We start from the raw sequence: 13,754 nt of genomic DNA on the forward strand, positions 1-13,754 counted from the left end.
CTTCTCTCTTTAAGAGAATTGGACAAATTGGGGGCAAATGCCCCTTTAGGATCAAGTCCTCAGAGCATGCTTTAGAGACCATGGCACATTTTACTGAACCTCAGAAACGGGGTGAGTCAGTGCTGCTCTCTGGTGGTGAGGAACACTCCTGACAGCCGGCCTAAAACACACACACAGTAGGTGATTACAGAGTAGTATTTACAGAAATCCCCAAGCAGTAAAACACAACCACAGCTAATGACTTCAGAACTGTTCATGGTCTCCTTCTGATGGGAGATGCTGTACCTTGACCTTGATCAGCTGTGGTGAGAGAGAGCTACCGTGCTACCATGATGACCCTGATGATCATAGGGTTACTGGAGGCGTCTTTACTCAGCTTGTGGTCTGCTGGTCTGCTCTTGGGCTGAACTTGGGTTACTACTGTTACTGTTTCTACATCAGGAAAATTCAGACGTCATAACAGTTTTAAACCTGATTTTTATTTTTATTACTATTATTATTATTATTATTATTATTATTATTATTATTATTGTTGTTGTTGTTGTTATTATTATTATTATTATTATTATTATTTTACACTTAGTTTGATTCTGTTTTTCTTCTATTTTTGCATAGATTAACTGAATAGAAAATAAAAAATAAAATAAATAAAATTGTTATATAATAAAATGTTAATATTTCATTCATTTAAATTTCAAATAATTAAAAAAACATACTAACTTTATTTGAATATTTCATATTTTTTTTCTAAGTATTAGATTTAAGATCATGTTTATGTTTAAGATTTTTTTTAAATAATATAAATGGCAAGTGCTTGTATGTGATTAATGTTTAACTTAAATTAACTTTTTTTTATTGTTTTTTTTTTCTGGGGGGCGTAAGCGTCAAATATTGCTGCTATTAAAACAGCAGCTTTACAGAAAAAGGTAAAAAAATAAATGTTCTTAACTTAAAGTCTTAAGTCTTAACTTAAGTCAATGTAAAAATATTTTATTTTATTTTATATTATTGATTAATTCCGAAGCATTTCTATTGATCAACATTTTGACATGATGTAATGTAGGAGCAATCGCCAGATTTAAATTATGTAAAATATTTATTTTTATGTAAATATTGTTGAATTACAGCTTCAGATATTAAAATATAATTTCTGCAGCAATTTTCTGGTTTATTTAATAATAATAAAAAAAAGCAGAATAAAAGTCTCGATGTGATTCTTTTATTGTGAAATCTGGCGCCCCCCCCCCCCCCCCCCCTCTCTATTGGGCTGGGTTAGACGTCAGAGAGGAGGCGGAGGTGTTACATAAGCGCTGACGGGGAAACGAAACCGAAACCGAGCCGAGCTCAGCCGAGTCCCCCCAGAGCTGCTTCTCGAGTTCGGAGCGCAGAGATTGTCCCTCTAACAGGATGGAGCAGGACGAAGACAGTTCTCCCGCGGGGGTGGTGTGTCTCCTGTGTAAGACAGACGATGAGACAGAGACTACAGGACCTCTGCTGTCCAAAGAGGACATCTCAGCACATCACAAGTGTCTGGTGAGTCCAGTGTCCTCTTTGTCTGAGCACAGCAGGGACATTTACATTGTGGTGTGTGTGTGTGTGTGTGTGTGTGTGTGTTGGGGTGCACAGTTCAGGGGTTGAGCTGTAAACTTTCACAGAGAATCGGATCACTGGAGAGAAGCTGGACTCAGGTCTCTTTAGCTGCCCTGGTGAATTATTATTGTATGAGTCACTTATTAATTATTATATTATATTGGTAAATGATTACAAATTAATATTATTACTCATTATTATAATATATTACTCGCTTTTTAATCGCTATATTATATTAGTCACTCATTACTTGTTATATTAGCAAATTATATTTTTGTCACTTATGACTAATTATTGATTTAATTATTCGTCACACAGTCGTTATTATAGTACTTCTATGATTCAGTTTTTTGTTGTTATTCTGTTCTATTTTATTTATTGTGTTTATCTTAATGTGCCTTTGAGGATTAATAAAGTGCTATCTTAGCCTTTAAAAAAGGCTTCCGCATTAAAAATATCAGTATCAGTAATTACTGAGCAATTAATAGTAGAAACTTCATAATGGATACTGAATAAAACGTGTAAATAATACATGTAAATACAGAATTATTCATAGTGGATACTGGGTCATTCATAGTAGAAACTGAGGAATTCATAGTGGATACTGGGTCATTCATAGCAGATACTGGGTCATTCATAGTAGAAACTGAAAAATTCATAGCAGATACTGGGTCATTCATAGTAGAAACTGAAAAATTCATAGTGGATACTGGGTCATTCATAGCAGATACTGGGTCATTCATAGTAGAAACTGAAAAATTCATAGCAGATACTGGGTCATTCATAGTAGAAACTGAAAAATTCATAGTGGATACTGGGTCATTCATAGCAGATACTGGGTCATTCATAGTAGAAACCGAAGATTTCATACTGGATACTGGGTCAATTATAGCAGATACTGGGTCATTCATAGTAGAAACTGAAAAATTCATAGCGGATACTGGGTCATTCATAGTAGAAACTGGGTCATTCATAGTGGATACTGGGTCATTCATAGTAGAAACCAAAGATTTCATACTGGATACTGGGTCAATTATAGCAGATACTGGGTCATTCATAGTAGAAACTGAAGAATTCATAGTGGATACTGGGTCATTCATAGCAGATACTGGGTCATTCATAGTAGAAACCGAAGATTTCATACTGGATACTGGGTCAATTATAGCAGATACTGGGTCATTCATAGTAGAAACTGAACAATTCATAGCGGATACTGGGTCATTCATAGTAGAAACTGGGTCATTCATAGTGGATACTGGGTCATTCATAGTAGAAACCAAAGATTTCATACTGGATACTGGGTCAATTATAGCAGATACTGGGTCATTCATAGTAGAAACTGAAGAATTCATAGTGGATACTGGGTCATTCATAGCAGATACTGGGTCATTCATAGTAGAAACCGAAGATTTCATACTGGATACTGGGTCAATTATAGCAGATACTGGGTCATTCATAGTAGAAACTGAACAATTCATAGCGGATACTGGGTCATTCATAGTAGAAACTGGGTCATTCATAGTGGATACTGGGTCATTCATAGTAGAAACCAAAGATTTCATACTGGATACTGGGTCAATTATAGCAGATACTGGGTCATTCATAGTAGAAACTGAAGAATTCATAGTGGATACTGGGTCATTCATAGCAGATACTGGGTCATTCATAGTAGAAACTGAAAAATTCATAGCAGATACTGGGTCATTCATAGTAGAAACCGAAGATTTCATACTGGATACTGGGTCAATTATAGCAGATACTGGGTCATTCATAGTAGAAACTGAAGAATTCATACTGGATACTGGGTCAATTATAGCAGATACTGGGTCATTCATAGTAGAAACTGAAAAATTCATAGCAGATACTGGGTCATTCATAGTAGAAACTGAAAAATTCATAGTGGATACTGGGTCATTCATAGTAGAAACCGAAGATTTCATACTGGATACTGGGTCAATTATAGCAGATACTGGGTCATTCAGAGTAGAAACTGAAGAATTCATAGTGGATACTGGGTCATTCATAGCAGATACTGGGTCATTCATAGTAGAAACCGAAAAATTCATAGCAGATACTGTGTCATTCATAGTAGAAACTGAAGAATTCATAGTGGATACTGGGTCATTCATAGTAGAAACTGAAGAATTCATAGTGGATACTGGGTCATTCATAGTAGAAACTGAAGAATTCATAGTGGATACTGGGTCATTCATAGTAGAAACTGGGTCATTCATAGTGGATACTGGATCATTCATAGTAGAAACTTGGTCATTCATAGTGGATACTGGGTAATTCATAGTAGATATTCAGGAAATCATCAGATCAGAAAGTGAATAATTCACACCGAGCGAGGGGCTGATAAAGCGCCCGGGCGGTCACGCCCCTTTTTGAAGTATCAGTGTGGTTATAAATACGTCATTAACCTGAATTTGCCTTCCAGATATATTCATCTGGAATCTTCTGCAGGAACTCCCCATCCTTTGATGACCTGTTTGGCTTTGATGTGAAAGATGTGAAAAAGGAATACAATCGAGGAAAGAAACTAGTATGTATCTCTCTCTCTCTCACACACACACACACACACACACACACACACACACATCAAGGGTCAAGTGTCAGTTTGTATTAAAGGTCATGTGTGGATCACAGTAATCTGGGTTGTTGCCATCTATAAGAGCTGAGTTTCCTGAAAGCACAAAGAGTATTTTCCTAAACGGTCGAGCGAGCTTCACACAGAGCTCTCTCTCTACTAGTTAAAACTAAGGCTAAAACTTTCGGAAACTGAGACGTTTATTAATATTAATATTATTGATGGTTGTTTAAGTTATTTATTGTGTAATTATTATAATTATGAATCTTGTTGTTTTTTATTGTGTGTGTGTGTGTGTGTGTGTGTGTGTGTTTTTTAAGAAATGCCACCTCTGTAAGCAGAAAGGAGCTACTGTGGGGTGTGAGGTGAAAAAGTGTAAGCGCTCCTACCATTACCCCTGTGCCGTAAAGGATCGCGCCAGATGTTTGGAGAAAAAGTCCAAGGGCCGTTTCATGTAGGAAACCTGCATTCTCCTTCCTAAAGGACACACACGCCACAGAATCAGACACACTGATTGTTAATGTGCTGAAATCGTCCCTTTCTTTCAGGGTGTTCTGTGAAGTGCACGACCCAAAGCGCCACAGAAATTCCGGTGAGTGCCGTAAGCCCACCCTCTGTGAAGTCACGCTGATGAAGGGGTTAAATCTTGACGTGGATGTCTTTTTGGTCTGTGGTCTTTTGATCAGATTGGGCGAATGAATCCCACTGTTCTACTGCTGGCTCTAATTCCAGCCCCACAAAGCGGCTGAGACTGGACGACAGTCGTGGAGAAACATCGTCAGAGGTCAGTGCTCGGTGCTCGGTGAAACCACACTCACACGTAGTTGCAAAGTACACAGCGTTATGTGTGGGATGTTTCCCCGGACGGGAACATGTAGTCCCAAGACCGAGGTTAACCCCTGTCCAGTACCATGGCCCCTAAACCCTGCATAGGGTGAGGTAGGAGGTTTACCCTCTTGCAGCAGAAGGTCAGGTGTTTGAGGCAGACGGCTGAAAGGAAGGGCACAGCTGTAAGCCCGAGCAGTAGAACAGCGGGCAGCCGTCATGCCAGGTATGCCAGTCACCCCAGCACCACCAGAGTCTTGAAAAGGCTGTAAAAGGAGGAGATCAGATTCAGAGTCAGAGATACAGATAAAATGGGCACCCTAACAACCCCCTGCAGGACCTGGTAGGCCGTGCTGGTGGTCTACAAGGTCCTGCAGGGGGTTGTTAGGGTTCCCATTTTCAAATGTTCATTTATTTTATTTTTTACCCCAATTTCAGAGAGCCAGTAACCCAACCCACTTGTTAGCACTCTCCCCATCACACTGGGACAGCAAGGGTCAACACATGCGCCACCAGGCACTGATGTTTGAGTGTTTAGAGCGTCCACCCTTACCTTCATTACAGCTCCTTAAGGTTCAGCCTTTTCTGACCAGAAGTTCAGAGCGTTTTCTGCTGCTAACCATCCAAAACGCATTCAGTGATGTTGAGGCCAGGACTCTGTGGCTGTCAGTCCAGCAGTCCAGCAGCTTCAACCGAGTCTCAACCAGGTGCTTTTGGGGAGAAGGAGCCATCTGCTCATCCTAAGAGAGCAAATCCAGTTGTGCTCTCTCTGACTTCAGCTGCTGATGGCAGGCAGCATGACCCGGGATTCGAACCAGCGAGCCTCGGGTCATAGCGGCAATTTAAAGCATTCATCTCTGAGAGAGAGAGAGAGAGAGAGAGAGAGAGAGAGAGAGAGAGGGAAAGAGGGAGGAGAAACTCGAGCTCCATCTCGGAAAGACGGACAGACAGATGGGCGTAGAGCTGATCAAGAAGCTCACACCAAACCGCTGAAGATGCTGCTGTTCATGGAGTTCACAGAGTCCAGACCTCGACATCATTGAATGTGTTTGTAAGAACTTAGATGGGACTTCTGGTCAGAAAAGGCTGAGCTTTAAGAAGCTGTAATGAAGGTATAAATGGACGCTCAAACATGATGAAGATGAAGAGCTTGTGCTGGAAATTGCTGTACATCCACCTGAACGAATGGTGGATGAATGATAGATGGTGTTTAGGAGATGCAGGGTCCGATATGCAAGCAGAAACACCGTAATCTGGTGTCTGTTTTTCTATTGTTTCTACTGTTTGTTGATCTGTTATGTTGTTTTGTTATGGATCTTTACTGTTTTTCATTTTCTGTTTTTTTTTTTTTTTTTTATTGTACAGAGCGATTCTAGCGCAACGTTAAGGTAAGTGTGGCTGAAAGTGATAGTATAAACATATATTTATCATTCCCATTCATTTCCATTACCATTAATCTTCCTTAAAATGTCATTCTGGTGCATTTTTGCAAGCTTTTGTCTGTTTTGCTCGACTTGAAGAATCGTCTGGCAGGTCTCCGGCTGATAATCTGACTCGTTGATTTTCGGGGGGCAGCATTTGTGTGTTTGCTTGTTTTCATATTTCTAAACATCATGCATTTCTGTTCCATTTCTTTAAGGCACAAAGACAAGAAGAAGAGGAGGACTTCTGGTAATTAGTTTTTCAGCAAATAGGATTTGGCTCAGAGTACCACATTAAAAATGGCAGTCTGTACAGGTCTGAATAAAGCATCGGTTTGTCTGCTTCAGGTGAACACAGTGGAATGGACCTGCTGTTAGGACCAATAGAAATTTCAGACACGGAAGAAGTTCCACCTCCAGTGAAGTACAGGGTATGTCCCACCACACACACATACACACATGACTCCTGTTTAACCCAATTTCCCTCCCCAATATTACATGGTACCTGAGTTGTACCTTTCAGGGCTGTTAGGATCCTGGGTGTGGCCTCTGCTGGTTGTTAGTGGGAAAGGTGTGACTAGCAGGTAGGAGGTGCAGTGATTAGGGGAAGCACCTGGGGGTAAGTGTGAATATGCTGATAGCCGATTACCCCGCCTCTTTTCAAACTGCGGCTGATGCAACCAACACGCTCGGGAGGGAAAGCACTGGATACCCGGTTCTGATGTACCGGCCAGCTTCGCGCTAAAGTGATGCGGGGCAAGCGAGCAAACCTGTAAAGAACAAGGCCAGTTGTGCACTCTCTGGCTCCGGCTGCTGATGGCAGGCAACATGGCCTGGAATTTGAACCGACGATCCTCGGCTCATAGTGGCAGTGGCCCACTTGTGATGATGTAGGGAATAGGCTGTGTACACGAACACAACATTATCCAAATGTGGGAGCATCATTAGCTGGAGGTAACGATTCTAAAGATCCCGTTATTGGCTCCCGCAGTCCGATCTGTAATGATACTGAACTGTTGGGTATTTCTGAAGTCGTCAGTTAGTGAAAAGCATGCCCAGTTGGTTTGTTGTTAGACTTAAATGACCATTTAAAAAACATTCAATAGCCTTGAGAAGCTCTTGAGTTGCTTTCGAGATACTGTGAAGCACCATACCCTGCTTTTCCTACCAGCATTCACACCATCAGTAGACACCAGTGGCCCAGTTCCATTGGGAGCCGTATATGCCCATGCCATAACAGTGCCTCCACCATGTTTGACAGATTGCGCAGCATGCTTCAGATCACCCCGCCCTTTCTGTAAATTTACAATTTGCATATATTTGACAGCCACACAGTTTAGGTCAGATATACCAATGAATGCTACAGTACACACCCTGAATTGGTAGTGCATGCTCATTACAGCGATATAAAGTTGCCATCTTCTTTCCTCAGCAGTCGTCTCCTGTCCCGAAGGATAAAAGGTAGGCACATGTCTCACCCTCCACAGCCTGAGCTTCTGCGGCTTGTGAGCCACCACATACATACACCACATCATGGCTTTGCTTTTTTTAATAAATGATCTGACAGTTGTGACATCCCTATCTCCCACAGAAACAAGGACAGGGAGGGGTCTAGCCCACCTACCCCAGGTAACTGCTGCAGTGTGTGAGTGTGTGCATGTGTGTGAAAGAGAAAAGAGGGTGTGTCGTCACAGTAATGCAGTCGCTCAGCACTCAAGCTCTTTCTGATTTTGGACAGACGTTTCTTTTCTTGGAGCCGATGGTGATGACACGGACATCGAGGACGTGCAAGCGGTGAGTATATCTACACAGACGTCGGGCGGATGTTCACTTTACAAGCTCACAGATCTTGTTCTTGGTCTTTGACGGAGCACATTTTTGTGGGTAAGAGATCTGTATCTGTATATGCCCTGAACCCTGCAAGCAAACTACTTATCTGAGCCATGTGGCTGTTTGTGATGAGGGAGAGAAGGTGTTTGGCTTGAAATAACAGAGAGAATGCCTGCTGCCGCGGGGTGACCTCAGTTACCATCCGGTGACACCTAGATTTCTAGCGTTTCCCTCCTTTTTAATATTAATATTTTAATATCAATACTTTTTTTTGATATTACAAAAAATATTAAATTTTTTTAAAATAGCATATATGACTTTTATTTTGTATCATACAACTGGAATTTATTTCACCGTTTTTGTAACATATAGAACAGAATTAAGTAAAGATTTGAGATTTTACATCATCTTTTTTTTAAATTATGTAAAATCTCAATTCTTTACTTAATTCTGTTCTATATGTTAAAAAAAAAACAGTAAAATAAATTCCAGCTCACAGAACTTTAACTTTGAAATCTCTGTATATTTCTGATGCATGCAGTGCAAAGATAATCCACCAGGGGGCAGAAAGCAGGTATCTAATTTCATTTATGTAATTTATTTATTTTTGAATATATGTATATATTTCTATATTATATATTTTCATATTGCTTATCAATTGTAATATCTCTGTATTATTGATAAACATATATTTTAAATATTATTTGATCATTTTTGAAGATCATTCATTGATTATCAAACTGCTGTTGAAGTCTCAAACTTACTTCAGGTAAAGAGGTAATTGAGAAGTAGCGGTGTGCTTAATCTGTATCTTAATTTTAAAATCCTCAAGGAACCTTTAGAAGTCCTTCAACTTGAAACTGTGGAGGAACCTCTTAAGGTGGAAGGTTCAATATATTTTTTTTTATTTTGGAAGAAAATGGTTTAAAGCACCTTAAGAGGTTCTGAAGAAGCTCCATAAGTTCCTTAAGGATCATATACTTCTAACTAGGGATGCACCGATCTGGCTTTTTCAGTTCCGATACTGATACCGATACATAAACTTTGCATATCGGTTGAGATCCGATACCGATCCGATGCCATTGTTGAATTAATAAACCATATACCTCACTATGTGGGAGAGACCTAAGGCATCAGGATTGACTTAAACATTACTTTACTTACTTTGTAAAACAACAAATATCAAATTAACACATTAACACAACAACCAATTGAAGTGAAAGGATCGGTTTCATGGATCAGCCTAATTATCCGATACCCGATCCAGCTCATTTTGTTAAAATCAGGACCAATATCTGATCCTAATATCAGATGGATGCATCTCTACTTCTAACAGGAGTGGTGATCCTAATCCCCCTTAGACATTTGGCTTTTTAAACTCTTCAACTGCTTCTCTTGTATACGTTGCAGTCTTCTTACAACAGGCCTGGCAGTAACAGGGTACCCTGATTACGACTGGGGTGGTATCGTCTAGAGTTTGCCTCTAGTACCTTCTGCTAGGGACGATAACTAAGACGGGGCCGACCTAGCTTTTGTAGCTGCACTGTTGGGCTTTAAGGAATTTGTTATACCCTGAAAGCACATTTAACACATTTACCGTGTTTGTACTAGGGCCGGGCAATATGACGATACTTTATCGATGATATGGTATTTTATCGTATCGTGATCTTTTCTGAGCACATTCTGAATGAGAAACTGGGTTAAATATGGGAGAATATTAAACAAGAGGTTTTAAGAATCGCTCAGGACGCCACTAATGCATTTGGTCTGCGATCACGAGCATCACGATAAATATCACGTATCATGAAAATGTCTTTAAATACGATATAATTTTTACTGTATCGCCCAGCCCTGGTTTATAGTACCTAGTACCTTGGTTTTTGAAGTTTGTACCTGTACAGTGGCCTAAATGTACCGAGGTACTTGACGTTGTCTCTCATTTTCTCTCAGTCGCAGAGTTTGTTGGAGAAAGAGTACCAGCATGACAACGTTTCGTTTACCGTCATTATGGACTCAGGACCGTTTTCAGAATCAGGTGCGTTGGCTTCATCCACAAACCCACTGCCTAGTGATTCTGCATTCTTGGGGGCTGACTTCACATTGCCCTCAGTCATATTTCTTAGGAATCGTTATCAGGGTAAAGGTCTGGAGATGCCCCTAAGGAATTTTAGTGTTTTTTTGGGGGGGCAGAAAACTAATAAATAAAACCTATATAAATAATAATCAGTGGTTTAAATTACACCCTAAAATTCTTCCCCAGAAAACAGCTGGAGCACCTCTTCCCCTTCTCTTCTGCCGGGACAGGCCACCACCGCTGCTACTCCTGAGGGTCTCGTAAACCCTCACGAATCTCTCTCAGCCCCCGAGCAAGCAGCTTCCGTCCACACTCCCACCATCACCGCCCCGGTAATCAGCCCTCCTGTGCCTGACTGCCCCTCTATTGACTCCCCTCTACTTAAGGGCGACGGCGCTGCAGAGCCCCGGGAGTCACCCAAATGCAGTAGTCCCACAGCGCTTTCAGTGGAGTGTGGAGTGTCCGATCACGATGAGCCACCTGAGCGACCTTCCCGGAACACACCCCCTCTACACATGCCAGAAAGCCATGCCCCTCCCACGGATCGCCCGCTAGACCTTACCTCACCACCAAGGGGTTCCTCAGCATCCCCTCGGCTCGCTGAAGGCATAGAGCAGGCGAGCGTGTCTGAAACTAATGCCACCCTCTTCTGGATGAGGTGTAACGAGGTGGGCTGCACGGAGGCCATATTCTCGGAGCTCACTCGTCAGATCAGCAGCCTGGCAGAGAGGGTGCAGGCCCAGCACGCCACACAGCAGGGTGAGCACACCAGCGCCATACCGTTGTCGCAGTAGCTACAAAACTTTGGCAGTTGTTTGCAGTATACGTTTGGTTGTATACGTTGGGCTGGAAAATGCTCAGATGTCATTTAACAGGCAAATTTACCACCCTGTTATTTTACTGTTTTTTGGGAGATCTGAGTGGCTCAGCAGTCTAATTTGCTACCACTAGGACCCGGGGTGTCATGCTCTCTCCGGGCGGGTAGACAACATTGGCCAGCACAGGCCCGGGCCTGTCCTCTGTCCTCTTTTCCTTCTCCAGAGTTGCCAATTAAGACATACAAGCATTTTGCATTTCTGCGATGATGTGATAGATGATGGAAAGTAACTGATTAACGGTATCAGCCAGATTAGCGTGAATTATCGGCCTAGACATTCAGTGTCGGTACATGCCTTCCACTTGTCATTCTAGCCAAAGCTTCTGCAGTCGGCCTTTGTGCTGTTATTATAATATTTGATATTATTGTAAACTCCACAGACTATGCCGTGTCTCACCGGATACTGCAAGCGTCGGGGAAGCTCCCTGCAATATTCCAACAACTGGAGCAAGGTGCATCCTCCCATCCGGCACTGCCCACATTCATACAGTTTGCCAATTTTGGCCTGTTATTAAGCTCCGCCTCTCACCTTATTCTTGTTTGCAGATTTTGAGGAACGCGAGAGGGAGTTGCAGAAGAAGAGGGAGGCGCTGAGGAACGCCCGAGCCCTGCTGAATTATCCTAACTGAAGCTATAAGCTGACATTACTTTATAAGGGCCTTGAGAGGTCGTAGACTCCCAGGAGAGATGTTGGATCTTTGCTCTCAGGGTTTAGCTTGGATTGTTGTAATATCGACCATCTGACCACCTTACATTTTTACATCTTCATCTCTATACGCTGTAAAAAGTACAAGATCCTCAAGAAACCTATGGAGGCTCTTTAGCTGGGGACCTCTTAAAGTTCAAGAAGAAGGCTCCTCATAGCATCTTAAGAGGTTCCTCGATAGTTTCGGACTGAAGAACCTCCAAAAGGTCCTCAAGGGTCTTAGACTTTTTACAGTGCAGGAGAAGCTGTGCGCTTGTCTCTCTTTTCTCTTGTGTTGTAGAGCCCGAAGACCCTACATCACCTTAGGACAGGACAGGTGTGGTGATCCTTAAATCGCCATAGCAACAGGAAATGTTTTTCTGTATTTTGCGTCAATACCTTGAGATTATTCCAAATGTTTTTATAAGTACTTATTAATGCAGTCTTGATATGTATTTTGCACAATTATGCTTTGTCATGCATGCAATGGATGGTACTCCGACACTTGTCACTTCCCTGTGCCTTTTTCCTTTTTTTTTTAAAGAACAAAGGGGATTTAAAGAAGAAAGGGATTAAACTTCTCAGACGTCTGGTTCCATTCACCTCCACTGTGCACGATTCTGTAGAATGAAGTGTTTCACACCAAACACACATAATAATTTGTATTTACCTTTTTTAGTGTTTAACTATACGGAACATTTGAAGAATCAGTTGAATTATCCTTTAAGATAACATTTGTAGTCCTCTTGCCTCAGCCTCTAGCAGTTAGCCGTAGAGGCTAAAGTAAGATTTTTCTGACTCAAATACTAGTTAAATGATGTATCTTGCAAGTGAACCAAACCTTTCATTTAAATGAGCTGTATTGGGGTCTTTTTTGGAGTGTTTTAATCGTCTATTTTAATTGTTTTCTTCGTTAGCTAGCGACTGCAGAAGGTGGCTAACCAGATAGCTAGCTAACGTGACTGCTATGAAGCTAAAAATGCTAAATGTATTACAGGGGGATTTGTAGGCCCCTAAAAAGCGTGTAGGACCCCTAAAAATATCACGTACATATTTATTTTTAGTTTTTCCATGTTACGCATTTCAGAACTCAATTTCCCAGAATCCTTTTCTCGTTTAGCGCCGTTTATCTGCTGATTTCCTGTCCAGCGTTACTACAATTAACCAATCAGGTGGCCTTAAATCGTGATTGCAGTGCTGCTAGCCAATCAGCAATGAGGATGGGCGGGCTTTAGCGAGCAGGCTAGAGAGACGAGAGTGGGGAGCCGTTTCTTCGATGTTTTTTGCTCCACTTTAACGTTTAGAGACTTAATATATCAAGTATTTCGGCGCAAACAGAAACGTTTCAGTTTATTTGAACAGTTTATATGTGTGGGATTTCAGTCGTGTCGGTTTAATTCATAATTAATAAGCTTAGCGTCGCTAACCGCTCAGACGAGCCGAGAGGGATTCGGCTCCTGTGAACCGAGCGAGTGCTTTGTGAATCGAGTCGATTCGTGGGGAGAGTGAAGTCCTCTCCAGCTGCTCTACGGCCATGGATGCGGGAGTACTGTCCGCCTGTACTCCGTCCCTGTGGGTATTAAGCCGGATCCTGCGTGAGTTCCGTGGACATGTGAGTATCGGTTCAACTGAATCTTTTGATTCACTGGAATCAAATCCAATAAAAATGGGTCTCACCGATACTTGATTACTAGCGCTTGTAAACACTGGTAATAACATGTGCGTTGGACAATTTGAAGGACATGTGGACACACACACACACACTCACACTAGTGATTACACACACACAGTGATGGTGAGCACACATGCCCGGAGTGGTGGGCAACCCAGGGAGCCGAGAGGTTGACCCTGGGCCTTGCTCA

General features: G+C 41.7%; 1 protein-coding gene across 1 annotated transcript; it reads left to right on the forward strand.

Moving 5' to 3' along the window:
* Positions 1–1,321: 1,321 nt before the first annotated feature.
* Positions 1,322–12,490, forward strand: phf11 (PHD finger protein 11). The gene is made up of 16 exons (XM_072685263.1): positions 1,322–1,533; positions 4,031–4,135; positions 4,501–4,634; positions 4,729–4,772; positions 4,867–4,964; positions 6,371–6,393; positions 6,645–6,676; positions 6,775–6,857; positions 7,859–7,887; positions 8,018–8,055; positions 8,165–8,220; positions 8,798–8,830; positions 10,207–10,291; positions 10,517–11,089; positions 11,588–11,659; positions 11,754–12,490. Exons 1-16 carry the CDS (start codon positions 1,408–1,410, stop codon positions 11,834–11,836), a joined length of 1,614 nt encoding a protein of 537 aa, XP_072541364.1. The 5' UTR covers positions 1,322–1,407; the 3' UTR covers positions 11,837–12,490.
* Positions 12,491–13,754: the final 1,264 nt, after the last annotated feature.

Source organism: Salminus brasiliensis, chromosome 8 (genome assembly GCF_030463535.1).
Source record: "Salminus brasiliensis chromosome 8, fSalBra1.hap2, whole genome shotgun sequence".
NCBI lineage: Eukaryota > Metazoa > Chordata > Actinopteri > Characiformes > Bryconidae > Salminus > Salminus brasiliensis.

Bases quoted from the DNA above. Each gene is read 5' to 3' on its own strand.
- phf11 (XM_072685263.1), top strand. From the start codon at position 1,408: ATGGAGCAGGACGAAGACAGTTCTCCCGCGGGGGTGGTGTGTCTCCTG. The intron at 8,056-8,164 runs GTAACTGCTGCA...GATTTTGGACAG, and splicing joins GTCTAGCCCACCTACCCCAG to ACGTTTCTTTTCTTGGAGCC. The intron at 10,292-10,516 runs GTGCGTTGGCTT...ATTCTTCCCCAG, and splicing joins AGGACCGTTTTCAGAATCAG to AAAACAGCTGGAGCACCTCT.